The sequence below is a fragment of the Bufo gargarizans genome, chromosome 3, assembly GCF_014858855.1.
Source record: "Bufo gargarizans isolate SCDJY-AF-19 chromosome 3, ASM1485885v1, whole genome shotgun sequence".
Classification (NCBI taxonomy): domain Eukaryota; kingdom Metazoa; phylum Chordata; class Amphibia; order Anura; family Bufonidae; genus Bufo; species Bufo gargarizans.
Window position 1 is genome coordinate 5,029,856 of NC_058082.1, and position 17,394 is coordinate 5,047,249.

The window sequence follows — 17,394 nt, forward strand, 5'->3', positions numbered from 1 at the left end:
GTAAATGTATGGCAGAGAGATGGCGCAGTAGCTGGGCCCGTGCTAATGCTGACAAGTACTGGCTGTATTATACAGTGCGCTCCCGGCTCTCACTGCTGGGATCAGAACTAACTCCATTCCCAGCAGTGAGAGCCCCTTAGATGCCCATGCCAATGCTGCAGCATCTACGTGGTTAGAGAGAGGGCAGGAGCCCCCTGTGATGTAATTGTGGGGCAGCCAAGAGACTAATAATGGCCCCTGGACCTGACATGTACAGATGACTATTCAGCCCTGAATTTGGAAGGGCTGAATAGGCATTTTGTCAGTTTTACAATCAGTATTAAAGAGTCTGTCACCAGGATCAACCCTATTAAACCAGACATACTGCCTAGTGGGGCTCATCATGCTGATTCAAACCATACCTTTCTTTTGTCTGTAGAGTTAACAGCTGCAGAGAGATCTGTGTTTTTATTCATTTGCAAATGAGAAGTTGGAGCACCAGGAGGCAGGGCTGAATCCTCTGAGCGCTGCTATGGAACACCCCCTGTGCTCTGCACACTCCCCTTCCCCTTGATTGACAGGGCTAGACATGCTGAGGGCAGAGGCTTGTCCAAGAGCTGTCTGCTAGCATCTACATATCATATACACTATGTACTATAGCTTCACCACACTGAGATCTGCTCAGAAAGCTAATCTGCATATTACTGCTTTCTTCACAATCCTCTATATTTATTTTTTTCCACATTTCTCCCATGAGAAAAGTCTATGTCCTTATCATATTGAGAATGTTTTAAAGAAAACTAATAAATATTACTGGTTTCTTTATAATCATATATTGTGTCTGTGAATAAACTAGTAAAAGGTTATAGAAAAAAAACAACCAAACACTATTCTGAATATTGTAAGGAGTTTTTATTATCATTAATATTATTATTATATGATTATATATGATTTATTATAGTATATCCTTTCAATATGGTTTTAAATAAAAGAGAGAAAAAAATATCAGAAAAAAACCTTATGTAAGCCTCTCCTGGGACTTGAACTGAGGATCGCTACATACATGGTAGACAACTATACCACAAGCTATAATATTGCCTATGGTTATAAGCTAACACAGATGACTGGTGTCTGTATGATCATATATGGTGCCTGTAAATAAAGCAGTTATATGCAGATTAGCTTTCTGAGCAGATCTCAGTGTGGTGAAGCTATAGTACATAGTGTATATGATATGTAGATGCTAGCGCACAGCTCTTGGACAGCGCTCTGTCCTCAGCCTGCTGTCTAGCCCTGTCATTCAAAAGGAAGGGGAGTGTGCAGAGAACAAGGGGTGTTACACAGCGGTGCTCAAAGGATTCTCCAACTTCTCATTTGCATATGAATAGAACAGATATCTCTGTAGCTGTTTATCATACAGAAAAAAGAAAGGTATCGTTTTAATCCGCATGATGAGCCCTACCAGGCAGTATCTAATTTAATAGGGTTGTTCAAGGTGACAGAGCGTCTTAAAGGAAAAAAGAAAAATCAAGCAACCCACCCAAACACCTTTATTTCCTTGTTTATTAATGTAAAAAGGTAAAAAATTTAATTAAAAAGCCTATAGATAATTTTTATCACCATATCCGTAACGACCTAAACCATAAAATCATGACATATTTTATCCCATACGGTAAACTGCATAAAAATGGCAAAATTGCTTAGTTTTGTTCATTCCACTTTTCTATTATCAAAAAATTGTGGCCCCAATGAAAACTCATCCCCCAAAAAACAAGCCTCATAAATGTCAGTCAGTGGAAAAATAAAAATGTTCTGTGTGAAGGGACACACAAAATCCATTTTTTCAAGAAAAATAATTTTTGCTGTATTAAAGTAGAAATACCTAAACACTATATAAATAGCCATAAACCCAGAATCCCAAAACTGTGGTGGAATCACTCAGTTTCTTCTCTTGTCATCACCCCAAATTATTTTTTAAATTTATGCAGTTCATTAGATGCACCCCAAAATGATACCATTAAAAAATATGACTAATCTTGCAGACAACAAGCCCTCACACGGGTATGTGGATGGAAGAGCAAAAAAGTTATGGCTTTTGAAATGTGAAGATGAAAAAGTTAAATAAAGTCACCAAGGATTAACTACCAAATTAGACCTTAAAGAGAGTGTGTCATCAGAAAACTACCTGTTGTCTCAGTCAAGTTTTTATGTTAACCACTGCCAGACCGGGCCATTTACCCCTTCCTGACCAGGCTTAATTTAGCAAATCTGACATGTGTCACTTTATGTGGTAATAACTTTGGAACTCTTTTACTTATCCAAGCCATTCAGAGATTGTTTTCTCGTGACATATTGTACTTCATGTAAATGGTAACTTTGAGTCAATATGTTTTACCTTTTATTTATTAAAAAAATGCAAAAGTTAACAAAAATTTGAAAAAATTAACTGTTTTCTAAATTTGAATCTCTCTGCTTTAAGACAGATAGTGATGCCTCCTAAAATATTCATTAATTAACATTCCCCATATGTCTACTTTATGTTGGCATCATTTTGGTAATGTAATTTTATTTTTTTAGGACGTTAGAAGGTTTAGATTTTTTGAAGCAATTTTTTTAATTTTTACGAAAAATTATTTCACCTTCTGGACTTGGCCATTTTTTGCTAATCTGACCAGTGTCACTTTAAGTGCTGATAACTTTAAGAAGCTTTGACTTATCCAGGCCGTTCTGAGATTGTTTTTTCGTCACATATTGTACTTCATGACACTGATAAAATAAAGTAAAAAATATTCATTTTTATTTATAATAAAATACCAAATTTGCCCAAAATTTTTTAGAAATTGCAAATTTCCAAGTTTCAATTTCTCTACTTCTATAATACATAGTAATACCTCCAAAAATAGTTATTACTTTACATTCCCCATATGTCTACTTCATGTTTGGATCATTTGGCGAATGATATTTTATTTTTTGGGGATGTTACAAGGCTTAGAAGTTTAGAAGCAAATCTTGAAATTTTTCAGAAATTAAAAAAAAAACAATTTTTAGGGACCAGTTCAGGTCTGAAGTCACTTTGCGAGGCTTACATAATAGAAACCACCCAAAAATGACCCCATTCTATAAACTAAATAAATTCTACTTATGTCCCTAGGACGCAGTTTAGGTAAAAAAATCTATGAACTTGGGTCAATAATGGCATCTGAGAATGTAGATTTAGTGGCTGTTACGGAGACATGGTTTAATGAAAGAAATGACTGGGACATAACCATACCAGGGTACTCTTTATACAGAAGAGACAGAGAAGGCAATAAAGGAGGAGGAGTGGCCCTGTATGTGAAAGATAGCATTAAATCTAACCTAATACAAGTTGGTGAGGCCAACATAGAGTCAGTTTGGGTTACGTTGCAGTTTGCTAATCATGCAGTAACTCGTTTAGGTGTGATATATAGACCACCTGGTCAAGTTAAAGAACTAGATGATCTACTAGTTGAAGAAATAGCTAAAATGACAATGAAAGGAGAAGTTATCATTATGGGAGATTTCAATCTTCCAGATATAAACTGGAAAACCAAAATAACAAGTTCTACCAGGAGTACTGATATTCTAAATTCCCTACTGGGGTTATCCCTACAACAAATGGTTGAGGAGCCAACCCGGAGGGAGGCCATTTTGGATTTGGTATTCACAAATGGCGATTCGGTATATGATGTCATTGTAGGCGAAATCTTGGGATCTAGTGATCACCAGTCAGTGTGGTTTAATATAAGAACTGTGAAAGAGTCCCACCACACAAAAACAAAAGTTTTAGATTTTAGAAAAACAGACTTTTCAAAAATGAAATTAGTCATAAATGAGTCCTTATCAGACTGGAACGGATTACATGGAGTCCAGGAGAAATGGGACTACTTAAAAGGTGCATTATTGAAGGCAGCAGAAAATTGCATTAGACTTGTCAGTAAAAGCAAAAAAAGGAAGAGACCACTGTGGTACTCAGCAGAAGTGGCCCAAATCATTAAAAATAAAAAGCTAGCATTTTGTAATTATAAAAAAAACCCAGAGCAATGAAGATAAGGAAATCTACAAGATTAGGCAGAAAGAGGCCAAGCAAGTTATAAGAACTTCTAAAGCGCAGGCAGAAGAAAAACTAGCTCAGTCTATGAAAAAAGGGGATAAGACATTCTTCAGATATATAAATGAAAAAAGAAAATTAAAACAAGGAATAACTAAAAACAAAGGACGGAAGGTATGTAGAAGAGAATAAAGGGCTAGCCGACTGCCTTAATGAATACTTCAGTTCAGTTTTTACAAAAGAAAAAGAAGGAGAAGGACCTCCACTAGAAAGGATGACTAATAAATCGTTTGATGCATGTGTCTTTACAGAGGAAGATGTTCTAAGTTTGCTGTCTAAAGTGAAGACAAATAAGTCACAGGGGCCTGATGGGATACACCCAAAATTATTAAAAGAGCTTAGTGGTGAGCTGGCAAAACCGTTAACAGATTTATTTAACCAATCATTAGTAACAGGAGTCGTCCCGGAAGATTGGAAATTAGCAAATGTCGTGCCCATTCACAAGAAAGGTAGTAGGGAGGAATCGAGCAACTATAGACCAGTGAGTCTGACATCAATAGTAGGCAAATTAATGGAAACCCTATTAAAGGATAGGATTGTGGAACATCTAAAATCCCATGGATTGCAAGATGAAAAACAACATGGGTTTACTTCAGGGAGATCATGTCAAATAAATCTTATAGATTTTTTTGACTGGGTGACTAAAATAATAGACGGTGGAGGTGCAGTAGACATCGCATATCTAGATTTTAGTAAGGCTTTTGACACTGTCCCACATAGAAGACTTATCAATAAACTGCAGTCATTGAGCATGGACTCCCATATTGTTGAGTGGATTAGGCAGTGGCTGAGGGACGGGCAACAGAGGGTTGTAGTCAATGGAGAACATTCAAAACAAGGTCATGTTACCAGTGGGGTTCCACAGGGATCTGTACTGGGACCAATTTTGTTTAATATCTTCATAAGTGATATTGCAAAAGGCCTCGATGGTAAGGTTTGTCTTTTTGCTGATGACACAAAGATATGTAACAGGGTTGATGTTCCTGGAGGGAAACGCCAAATGGAAAAGGATTTAGGAAAACTAGAAGAATGGTCAGAACTCTGGCAACTGAAATTTAATGTGGATAAGTGCAAGATAATGCACCTGGGGCGTAAAAACCCAAGGGCAGAATATAGAATATTTGACACAGTCCTGAGGAAAGGGATTTAGGAGTAATTATTTCAGAAGACTTAAAGGTGGGAAGACAATGTAATAGAGTAGCACGAAATGCCAGCAGAATGCTTGGATGTATAGGGAGAGGTATAAGCAGTAGAAAGAGTGAAGTGCTTATGCCGCTGTACAGATCACTGGTGAGACCTCACTTGGAGTATTGTGCGCAGTACTGGAGGCCATATCTCCAGAAGGATATAGATACTCTAGAGAGAGTTCAGAGAAGAGCTTCTAAACTAGTACATGGATTGCAGGATAAAACTTACCAGGAAAGGTTAAAGGACCTTAACATGTAGAGCTTGGAAGAAAGAAGAGACAGAGGGGATATGATAGAAACTGCTAAATACATAAAGGGAATCAACTCGGTAAAGGGGGAGAGAATATTTAAAAGAAGAAAAACTACCACAAGAGGACACAGTTTTAAATTAGAGGGGCAAAGGTTTAAAAGTAATATAAGGAAGTATTACATTACTGAGAGAGTAGTGGATGCATGGAATAGCCTTCCTGCAGAAGTGGTAGCTGCAAATACAGTGGAGGAGGTTAAGCATGCATGGGATAGGCATAAGGCTATCCTTCATATAAGATAGGGCCAGGGACTATTCATAGGATTCAGATATATTGGGCAGACTAGATGGGCCAAATGGTTCTTATCTGCCGACACATTCTATGTTTCTATGTTTCTTACACCTATTAATCCTACACCTCCTATATCCTAAAACTTAAAGAGGACCTTTCACCAGAATAAAACCTCTAAACTGACTATACAGACGTGTAGACCGGCGCCCAGGGATCCCCCTGCACTTACTGTTATCCCTGGGCGCCGCTCCGTTCGCCCGGTATAGCCTCCGGTATCTTCATAGTTAGGCTCCACCCAGGGGAACCTCCAGGCGTCTCTTTCTCCTATGCTGTAGTGCTGGCCAATCGCAGCGCTCAGCTCATAGCCTGAGAGAGAAAAAAAACTCTCAGGCTATGAGCTGAGCGCTGCGATTGGCCAGCAGCATGAATACGGGAGAAGACACAAGCCTGGCCAGACATATGAGAGAAAAACATAGAGGAAAAAGCACAGACTTCAAGTTTTGGGGAGTAATTAAGTTAAAATCAGGCCCACGTAAAGGTGACATAGACAGAAAACTTCAGCAGGAGGAGACAAAATGGATTTACCTGCTCAACAGCCTATCCCCGAGAGGTCTCAATGGAGGGTCCACATAATCGTCCTTCCTGTAGTCTGGACCCCTCCTAGGAGAAAAACAATACTATAAGTATATTGGGAAGCAGATCAAAATAATTAATAAATAAGATAGATTGGAAACTGAGTAACCCACTCGGCAATAAATAATAAAAAGAGAAGAAAATATGAAGGCAATAAAAGAACCAGTGGGAATATACTCGCCTCATCTGGAGAACAAGGTCCTGTGAAAAGTGGAACAGTCAGGATGATAACTACATACACCACATGCAGGAAAGTAGTTTGCATAAGGGATGCATCTGTGGATCAGCAAAATGTAGTGGTGGTAAAGGGCATGAGACCTGGAGACATGTACTTTAGCATTGTTACCAGGAAAACAAATATATATGCAGGAGCAGCCCCACCATCAAACTTAATAAGTGGAATGAAGGCTTATATGACATACCGATAGTAGCTGAATATAAGGCGTAGAGGATGAGTATCAAGAACCCATGCCTAGTGATAGGTACATCCATCATGAAGGACCACACAGAGAATTAAGTCCTGACTTACGCGCAGAAACACAGTACAGACCTTGAGATGCAGTAAGAGCAAAGCGACTATCTCCGCTGACATGCGTCCTGGCGACGACGATCCATAGAGGAAGCTAACTATCTATACACGCGCAAACGCAGGACCCGATTATGGAAGCAGACTATGTCCGGTGACATGCGCCCTAGTGCCGATGATCCACACAGGCAATGAAGTACTGATACATGCGCAGACGCAGGACTTGACTATGGAAGTCCTGTGACATGCGCAGTGAGACGGATCATTGGAGGAAATTTCAAAGTCTACTAGACATGCGTGGCGCGGCCTGATGACAAGATGCGGCGAACGCCAGTCAGAAGGTGAAGTCTGGATGGGCGGCGACACAGGGGGGAGGGACACTGGGACGCAACCTATCAAACTCCGAAATGAGGATAAAGACCATTCCCATTGGTTAGCCTTCAAGTGATGACATCGCAAACAGAGGTCTTATAACCAAGCCGAGTCATGACACGCTCACACTCTGCCCTAACCCATGAAGACGCCGGTAATCGGCGAAACATGTCGGGGGGGGGGGGCAGCGTGGATCTCATGTTTTAATACAGTACAGTCTTTCAGCAAATATCCATAGGGGACACTCGATACATTGTACCTATAGTCAGACTGGCAGCGCGCAGCCAGTAAGGCAACAATGTCGATTCTTAGGTGATTACCAATAGGAAGTGCAGATACAACATATAATTGGCTGAGACGTACTGGCAATTTTAATATATTCCATAGATGTATATTAAGATTAATACCGAATAAAGGTTAAGTAGAAACTCCATAAAAGTGACCCCATCTAAGAAACTACACCCCTCAAGGTATTCAAAACTGATTTTTTACAAACGTTGTTAACCCTTTAGGTGTTCCACAAGAATTAATAGAAAATAGAGATACAATTTCAAAATTTCACTTTTTTGGCAGATTTTCCATTTTAATATTTTTTTTTACTTTTACAAAGCAAGGGTTAACAGCCAAACAAAACTCAATATTTATGGCCCTGATTCTGTAGTTTACAGAAACACCCCATATGTGGTCGTAAACCGCTGTACAGGCACATGGCAGGGCGCAGAAGGAAAAGAATGCCATACGGTTTTTGGAAGGCAGATTTTCCTGGACTGTTTTTTTTTACACAATGTCCCATTTGAACCCCCCTGATGCACCCCTAGAGTAGAAACTCTATAAATGTGACCCCCATCTAAGAAACTACACCCCTCAAGGTATTCAAAACAGATTTTACAAACATTGTTAACCCTTTAGGTGTTCCACAAGAGTTATTGGCAAATGAAGATGAAATTTCAGAATTAAAATTTTTGGGCAAATTTTCCATTTTAATCCATTTTTCCCAGTAACAAAGCAAGGTTAACAGCCAAACAAAACTCAATATTTATGGCCCTGATTCTGTAGTTTACAGAAACACCCCATATGTGGTCGTAAACCGCTGTACGGGCACACGGCAGGGCGCAGAAGGAAAGGAATGCCATATGGTTTTTGAAAGGCAGATTTTGCTGGACTGTTTTTTTGACACCATGTCCCATTTGAAGCCCCCTGATGCACCCCTAGAATAGAAACTCCAAAAAAGTAACCCCATTTTAGAAACTACGGGATAGGGTGGCAGTATTGTTGGTACTAGTTTAGGGTACATAGGATTTTTGGTTGCTCTATATTACACATTTTGTGAAGCAAGATAACAAGAAATAGCTGTTTTGGCACCGTTTTTATTTTTTGTTATTTACAACATTCATCTGACAGGTTAGATCATGTGATATTTTTATAGACCATGTTGTCACGGATGCGGCGATACCTAAGGCTAGGTCTACACGACGACATTTGTCGCGCTACAAAAAGTCGCGCGACAGATAGGGCGCAACAGTTGTCGCGCGACATTTTGTTGCACCAATGTCGCGCGACAATTTTTATAATGGCAGTCTATGGTGTCGCACTGCAACATGCGACATGTTGCGACTGCGACGCGACAGTCGCAGAAAAATCCATCTTGAATGGATTTTCTGCGACTGTCGCGTCGCAGTCGCAGCATGTCGCATGTTGCAGTGCGACACCATAGACTGCCATTATAAAAATTGTCGCGCGACATTGGTGCAACAAAATGTCGCGCGACAAATGTCGTCGTGTAGACCTAGCCTAATATGTATACTTTTTATTTATTTATGTAAGTTTTACATTTTTGAAGCAAAAAAAATCATGTTTTAGTGCTTCCATAGTCTGAGAGCCATAATTTTTTCAGTTTTTGGGCGATTACCTTGGGTAGGGTATGATTTTTGCGGGATGAGATGACGGTTTTATTGGCACTATTTTGGGGTGTGTGTGACTTTTTGATCGCTTGCTATTACACTTTTTGTGATGTAAGGTGACAAAAAATGGTTTATTTAGCACAGTTTTTATTTTTTACGGTGTTCATCTGAGGGGTTAGGTCATGTGATATTTTTATAGAGCCGGTCGATAAAAACGCAGCAATACCAAATATGTATACTTTTTATTTATTTATGTAAGTTTTACACAATAACAGCTTTTTTAAAACAAAAAAAATTATGTTTTAGTGTCTCCATATTCTAAGCCATAGTTTTCTGGGTGATTGTCTCAGATAAGGGCTAATTTTTTGTGGGATGAGGTGAGATGAGGTTTATTTAGCACAGTTTTTATTTTTTATTTTTTACGGTGTTCATCTGAGGGGTTAGGTCATGTGATATGTTTATAGAGCCGGTCGATACGGACGCGACGATACCTAATATGTATACTTATTTTTTTTCCCCTATTGTTACCAATTTTTTTTTACCATACTTTATTTGGGGAAAATTAAGTTTTTGTTTATTTTTACTTGAAACTTAATTTTTGGGGGCGAAAACTTTATTTTTTCAACTTTTTTCACTTTATTTTTTGTCCCACTTTGGGACTTGAACTTTTGGAGGTCTAATCCTTTACAATGCATTCCAATACTTCTGTATTGGAATGCATTGGCTGTATGAGTAATACTGTGTGTATTACTTATACAGCTTCCGGCCTGTGAGATCCAGGGGGCTGGATCTCACAGGCTCGTCACCGGAAGGCAGCGCGATGCCTTCCTCAGACATCGCAATGCTTTCCATGCCATCGGGTCCCCCCCACAGCCGCATGGGGACCCTATGGCACCACCGCAGCCCGCACCATAAAAAGCTGCAAACCGCAGGTCTGACACAGGGGTTCACGGGACCCCCCCCCCCCCCCCCGCGCGCATTTAGCCGAGGTGCCTGCTCAATGATTTGAGCAGGCACCTTGTTCCGATCACTGCCCGCCGGGCGGCGGTGATCGGAACAGCACATGACGTACCGGTACATCATGGGTCCTTTAAAGGAAAATGGAGAAAAAAAATTCTAAATTTCACTTCCATGGCAGATTTTCCATTTTAATAATTTTTTTTCTTTAACACATCAAGGGTTAACAGCCAAACAAAACATAATATTTATTACCCTGATTCTGTGGTTCACATAAACACCCCAGATATTGTCGTAAACTGCTATTCGGGCACACGGAGGGGCGCAGAAGAAAAGAAGCGCCATATGGTTTTTGGAAGGCAGATTTTGCTGGACTGGTTTTTAGATGCCATGTCCTATTTGATGCGTGATGAGGTGACGGTTTGATTGGTTCCATTTGGGGGAACATACGCCGCTTGGTGTTGCACTTTATGTGATGTTAGGTGACAAAATTATTATTTTTAGCCACATTTTTTTTTTTTGTTTGTTTTTTACGGTGTCCACCTGAGGGGTTAGGTCATGTGATATTTTTTATAGAGCAGGTTGTTATGGACGAGGCAATACCTAATATGTCTACTTTTTTTTTATTTCACTTTAACACAATAATAGCAGTTTTGAAGCAAAAAGAAAATCACATTTTAATCTCCATTGTCTGATACTCATATTTTTTTATATTTTTTTACCGATTGTCTTAAGTAGGGTCTCATTTTTTTGCGGGATGAGGTGACGGTTTGATTGGTACTATGTTGGGGGTCATACGCCTTTTTAATCGCTTGGTGTTGCAATTTTTGTGATGTAATGTGACCAAAAATAGCTTTTTTGGCAATGTTTTTTTTTTTTTTTTTACGGTGTTCATCTGAGGTGTTAGGTCATGTGATATTTTCATATAGAGAGTTGGTTGTTATGGATGCGGCGATACCTAATATGTCTACTTTCTTTACTTATTTCACTTTAAAACAATAATAGCATTTTTGAAACAAAAAAATTTATGTTTTAATGTCTCCATGTTCTGAAAGCTATAGTTTTTTTTTATTTTTTTGAGCGATTTTCTTATGTAGGGGCTCTTTTTTTGCGGGATGAGGTGATGGTTTTATTAATACCATTTTGTGGGACATACACCTTTTCGATCACTTGGAGTTGCACTTTTTGTGATGTAAGGTGACAAAAATGGCTTTTTTGACACAGTTTTTATTTTATTTTTTATGGTGTTTATCGGATGGGGTGGATCATGTGATATATTTATAGAGCCGGCCATCACGGACGCGGTGATACCTAATATGTCTATTTTATTAACTTTTTTTCTATTCTTTTTTTAAATTGCCTAATTGGGGGGGGGGGGGGAATTTTTACACGTGAAACCTTTTTTTTATTAAATACTTTCTTTTTTTATATTTTTTATTTTACACTTTGCATTCCCCCATCAGTTCATACAAGACCTCTGGGGCACATTTAACTTAAAGGGGTTCTGCAGTTTGTTTAAACTGATGATCTATCCTCTGGATAGATTATCAGCATCTGATCGGCGGGGGTCCGACACCTGGGACCCCTGCCGATCAGCTGTTTGAGAAGGCAGCTGTGCTGGCAGTAGCGCCGCGGCCTTCTCACTGTTTACCGCTGACCCAGTGACGTCACGACTAGTATCACTGGCCTGGGCGGGGCTAAGCTCCATTAAAGTGAGCAGAGATTAGCCCCGCCCAGGCCAGTGATACTGGTGGTGATGTCACTGGGCCTGCGGTAAACAGCGAGAAGGCTGCGGCACTCCTGGAGCTCCCCTGCCTTCTCAAACAGCTGATCGGCAGGGGTCCCGGGTATCGGACCCCCGCCGATCAGATGCTGATAAATCTATCCAGAGGATAGATCATCAGTTCAAACAAACTGCAGAACCCCTTTTAACTTTCTTTTTTTCACCATTGATTTCTCCTGTAACTGGGGCTGACATAGTAGCAGAGGAAATACACCCCCCAGAGAGGCTGTACAGCAGAATACAGCGCTGTACAGCCTCAGTGCAGGGCTGATCGAGGTCTGTGGAAGACCGGACAGCTCCTGCACTCCCCTGGCCCCGGCGGTTACATGACCACCGGCCGGGACAGGAGGTGCTGAGCGCTGTGTAAACAGCGATCTAGAAGGCAGGGACACCTGGGAACTGTCTTCTCTCTGGGATCCCTGCTGTCACTGACCGTGGGCCCCCCGCTCGGCAGCTGCACGATTAGCGTGCAGCTGCCATCTCTGAATGGACGTTCCAGAACGTCCATTCAGAGATAAACGACCGCCCATAGGACGTTTATAGTCAATGGGCGGTCGTAGCCATTATCTGTAGATAAAATGGTGGATCCTGTGTTATCTATACAGAGGTGATATCTATCATTGTCATCCTGCCTGTGATAATAATGAGATGACTACAGAAAAGTTACCTGTCCAATAGCATACAGCAAGTGTGACATGAAGCTAACCACATCTTCAGGCACAGTCACAGTAAAGCGAAATATACATGAGGCAGATGCAGAGGTGTACCCACCAAACCAGATACCCGGAGCCCAATTTTGTATTGACAGAACCACCGACCCTCTGAGGGCAGTGTATTATTGAGACCGGTTCTCTCTCTTGAATAAGGGGAGCGTCCCCCTCGCTTCTCACCAGTAGTGACATCTGCCATGTATCTACATGTCTAGAAATACTGAAATCAATGTAAAGATGTCTCCGGTGAATGTGTCCTGCAGGGATTGTGCTGGTGAATTACAGGAGGTTGTGGATTTCTCATTAGTGGAAACCTGTAAAATGCTCCAGGACAGGAATATTCCACATAAACTGCCATCAGTCTCCTCCATGTCCTAGACGACTTCATTCTTGTGTCCCCTCCGTTTCCTAGATGATGAGACCCGGCAGTTCTACCAGCAGCTCCGTCAGCGTGAAGATCACTTCCTGAGGATGACGTATGAATATTTCCAGGATGATCTGCTCCACATTGTGGAGAACATGAGTCTTCTACCACTTCTGAGTGAGCTACAGTCCCGAAATCTCCCGGATACTGAGGTGAGAAGACATGAGCCGCCGGTGTTGTATATAAATGCCCCAAGTGATATCACGTGTTACAGGCACAGTTTACGTCATTTTTATAGTGGTGGTTGATGCCCGCTACCGCTCCGCTCCCTCTGGCGGGCATGGCTATCGCTGTGGTCACCTGCCTTCTAGCTCCTGGATGCCAGAGGTCTGGACTCACAAACATTTCTCTCCTCCTACTCTGAGGACTCCAACTTCTGGAGTAGTTCTTCTCTTTACTCCATCCAGGCTGCAGCCTGAATATCTATGGCCATGCTTCTCCATACCTGAAGGGGCACATGCACCATGCACGCATATCATCTACTCCAACTTATGGCAGACCCCTCTAGGGTATTTAAGAAGCCTTCCCACAGGAGAGAGCCTCTGAACAATGGTTTCTAGTGACTAGATTCCTGCAAAGATGTGATATACTCTGTCTATTTACCTGTGTACTGACTTCTGCCTGTTTTTCCAGACTTGACCCTTCACTGCCTGACCTGACCTCCACCTGATATTCATTCTGACCATGAGCTGCTTGTCCTGACCTCGTACTGTTTAATAGATTACATGAACTCTGCCTGCCCTGACCTCGTACTGTTTAATGGATTACATGAACTCTGCCTGCCCTGACCTCATACTGTTTAATGGATTACATGAACTCTGCCTGCCCTGACCTCGTACTGTTTAATGAATTACATTAACTCTGCCTGCCCTGACCTCGTACTGTTTAATGGATTACATGAACTCTGCCTGCCCTGACCTCATACTGTTTAATGGATTACATGAACTCTGCCTGCCCTGACCTCGTACTGTTTAATGAATTACATGAACTCTGCCTGCCCTGACCTCGTACTGTTTAATGGATTACATGAACTCTGCCTGCCCTGACCTCGTACTGTTTAATGGATTACATGAACTCTGCCTGCCCTGACCTTGGCCTTCCCCGACTACAGTCTTGCCTGATCGCTCAGTGCTCTGCCTCTGCATCTCTTGACCCCTGTGTGTCAGCAATCACTTGAACAGCGACTACTCCAGGAGGTAACGGCCTGGTGGTTCCCCTGTATCCCTATAATAATAGCAGTTGAAGCAAAAAAAAAAATCACATTTTAGTCTCCATTGTCTGAGACTCTTATTTATTTATTTTTTTGACCGATTGTCTTAGGTAGGGTCTCATTTTTTGCGGGATGAGGTGACGGTTTGTTGGTACTATTTTGGGGGTCATATGCCTTTTTAATCGCTTGGTTTTGCAATTTTTCTGATGTAATGTGACAAAAAACTTTTTTGCCACAGAGTTTTTATTTAATTTTCCTACGGTGTTCATCTAAGGGGTTAGGTCATGTGATATTTTTATATATAGAATTGGTTGTTAAAGATGCGGCGATACCTAATATGTCTACTTTCTTTATTTATTTCACTTTAAAACAATAATAGCATTTTGGAAACAAAAACATTATGTTTTAATGTCTTCATGTTCTGAGAGCTATAGTTTTTTTGATTGTTTGAGCGATTTTCTTATGTAGGGCCTCTTTTTGCGGGATGAGGTGATGGTTTTATTGATACCATTTTGTGGGACATACACCTTTTCGATCACTTGGAGTTGCACTTTTTGTGATGTAAGGTGACAAAAATGGCTTTTTTATTTTGTTATGGTATTTATCGGACGTTTATGGTGTTTATCGGATGGGGTGGATCATGTGATATATTTATAGAGCCAGCCCTCACGGACGCGGTGATACCTAATATGTCTATTTTATTTTTTCTATTTTTATCTTTTTTTTTTTTTTTCCTAAATGGGGAAAAAATTTTTTTTTACACGTGAAACCTTTTTTTAAATTATTTTTATAAAATACTTTATTTTTTTTATTTTACACTTTGCATTCCCCCATAAGTTCATACAAGACCTCTGGGGCACATTTAACTTAAAAGGCACCCCTGCCGATAAGCTGTTTGAGAAGGCAGCTGCGCTGGCAGTAGCGCCGCGGCCTTCTCGCTGTATACTGCTGGCCCAGTGACGTCACGGGTGAAGACCAGGGGGGCTGCTTAGATAACTCTATTACCCCAAGCTAAATCTGTTCAAGTGACACAGCAGATCCACATCCCCTGCGCAACATTCCTGTCACCATCCTGCTGTCTACAAGAGGCTGAATGACAATTGTGCTTCATATGTCGGAGTAAGATGTTGGACAACTTCCAGTTTAATAACAGACAGCAGCTCATATCTGATGGAGAACCCCCCAGAAGTGTATAATCCAGCATTGTGGGGGATTTATCCCCTCCCCCGCACACGTACATTAGGGGTCACTACATCCTGGAAATAATCTGATTGTTACTTGTGGATTCAGGAAGGATTTTCTCCGCATCTATTCCATAGATTTCTCTTTCTCTGGACAACACATTATAGAGAAGACAGACCTGTAGTATCTGCAGTGTTTTAACCCTTTGTGTTATGTATCTGTGTATAACGCACCTTATGTCTCATCTTTCTTGGGTTCTAGAGATACCACAGTCTAGAACAGGATAGAAGAAGATTGGCGCAGACTTTACTACAGGATATATATCACCTAGGAAGAGAAGCTGTGATAGGACTATGGGTCAGTCTGTATGTATTACGGAAGGATCATGGTTCCCCCGGCCTGGACGCTGTACTGGAGGAACTCCGTCATAGAGGTAACATCGTGTATGAGACGTGTCACCCATGAAATAGAGGTCTTCATGACTTACATTGTCCACAGTAATACAGATCTCCCTCTGGATTTATTAGGGATCTGAACCGATTTTGGATTCTAGTCTGAGGTTTGATGTAGGGATCGACCGATTTTTTAGAGCCGATACCGATAACCTGTGAACTTTCAGGCGATAGCCGATAATTTATACCGATATTCTGTGCATTTTTATTTTTGAAAAAAAAAAAAAAATCCTACATAAATCTGCTGTTAAATGAACATGTTTATTGTTAACGTTAAACTTTTTTTGTTATCTTTCTTTTTCATTTATACTTAATATTTGATGTTTATGTTTTTTTAAACTTTTTTTTAATAACTATTAGCGCTCTTAGGGGCTAGAACCCTTGTCCTATTCACCCTAATAGAGCTCTATTAGGGTGAATAGGACCTCACACTCTCCCTGCTGCTCTGTGCTCTGTGCACACGGCAGCAGGGAGCTTACCATGGCAGCCAGGGCTTCAGTAGCATCCTGGCTGCCATGGTAACCGATCGGAGCCCCAGGATTCCACAGCTGGGGCTCCGATCAGAAGCTGCCACTGCCACCAATGAGGAGGAGGGGATCCTGTGGCCACTGCCACCAATGACTAATACTGGTGGGGGTTGGGGGAGCACTGAGCCACCAATGTTTTTAATGCTGGGGTTTGTGGGGGGGGGCGCACTGCGCCACCAATGAAGATAACTCGCCCATTAATTCAAAAACAGGAGGCGGTGCTGGCTGCAGAATCATATAGCAGCACCTGACCTCTATGACAGATAGCTGCGATCCGCGGCAGTTAACCCCTCAGGTGCGGCTATATGATTCTGCAGCCAGCTCCCGCCTCCTTTTCCCTTCTCTCCTCTCATTGGTGGCAGCAGCACAGAGGGGAGGGAGACACTGCTTCCTTCTCCCCTGGAGAACACGCGCGATGGTCACATTATCGGCATATTGGCAACGTTAGATGGCGATACCGAAACTTTACTTTGAAAATCATGAATATCGGCCGATAATATCGGTAAATACGATAATCGGTTGATCCCTAGTTTGAAGTTTAGGTCTTGCCTGTGGCCTGAATTGATTTGGGTCTGGCTTAGGATTTGATGCCAAGTTGAGCCACAGGTGATATTAAAAAATAGCCCAAAAGTTACCCAATGTGAACATGACAAACATATATAAATGATAGCCGCAATTGCTGATGAGGCTTCAGGGCCCCTCATGTAGTGACCACCACATACAGTGACCATCACAGTGTCCTCATAGTGACCACCACAATGCCCCTATATACTTTATCACATACAAACAATCCCTTCTCAACTTCAAGTCCGCACTCACTGCTGCAAAACAGACCTACTTCACATCATATCTTCTCACAACCCTAAATAACGTTTTAACCCTT

At 41.2% G+C, this 17,394-nt stretch overlaps 1 protein-coding gene across 7 annotated transcripts in view; it reads left to right on the forward strand.

Annotated features, from left to right (window-relative positions):
* LOC122932527 (NACHT, LRR and PYD domains-containing protein 12-like) overlaps nucleotides 1-17,394 on the forward strand; it is a 343,399-nt gene that overhangs the window by 52,797 nt on the left and 273,208 nt on the right. For 6 of the 7 annotated variants that reach the window (XR_006388313.1, XM_044286994.1, XM_044286999.1 and 3 more), the window contains exons 4-5: nucleotides 13,129-13,292; nucleotides 15,794-15,965. Coding sequence is in view for 6 of the 7 variants with exons in the window: in XM_044286994.1 (XP_044142929.1) it covers nucleotides 13,129-13,292; nucleotides 15,794-15,965 (336 nt within the window). In the remaining variant the exon portion in view is untranslated. The remainder of the gene's footprint in view (nucleotides 1-13,128; nucleotides 13,293-15,793; nucleotides 15,966-17,394) is intronic. The other variant, XM_044286998.1, reaches the window with a different exon arrangement.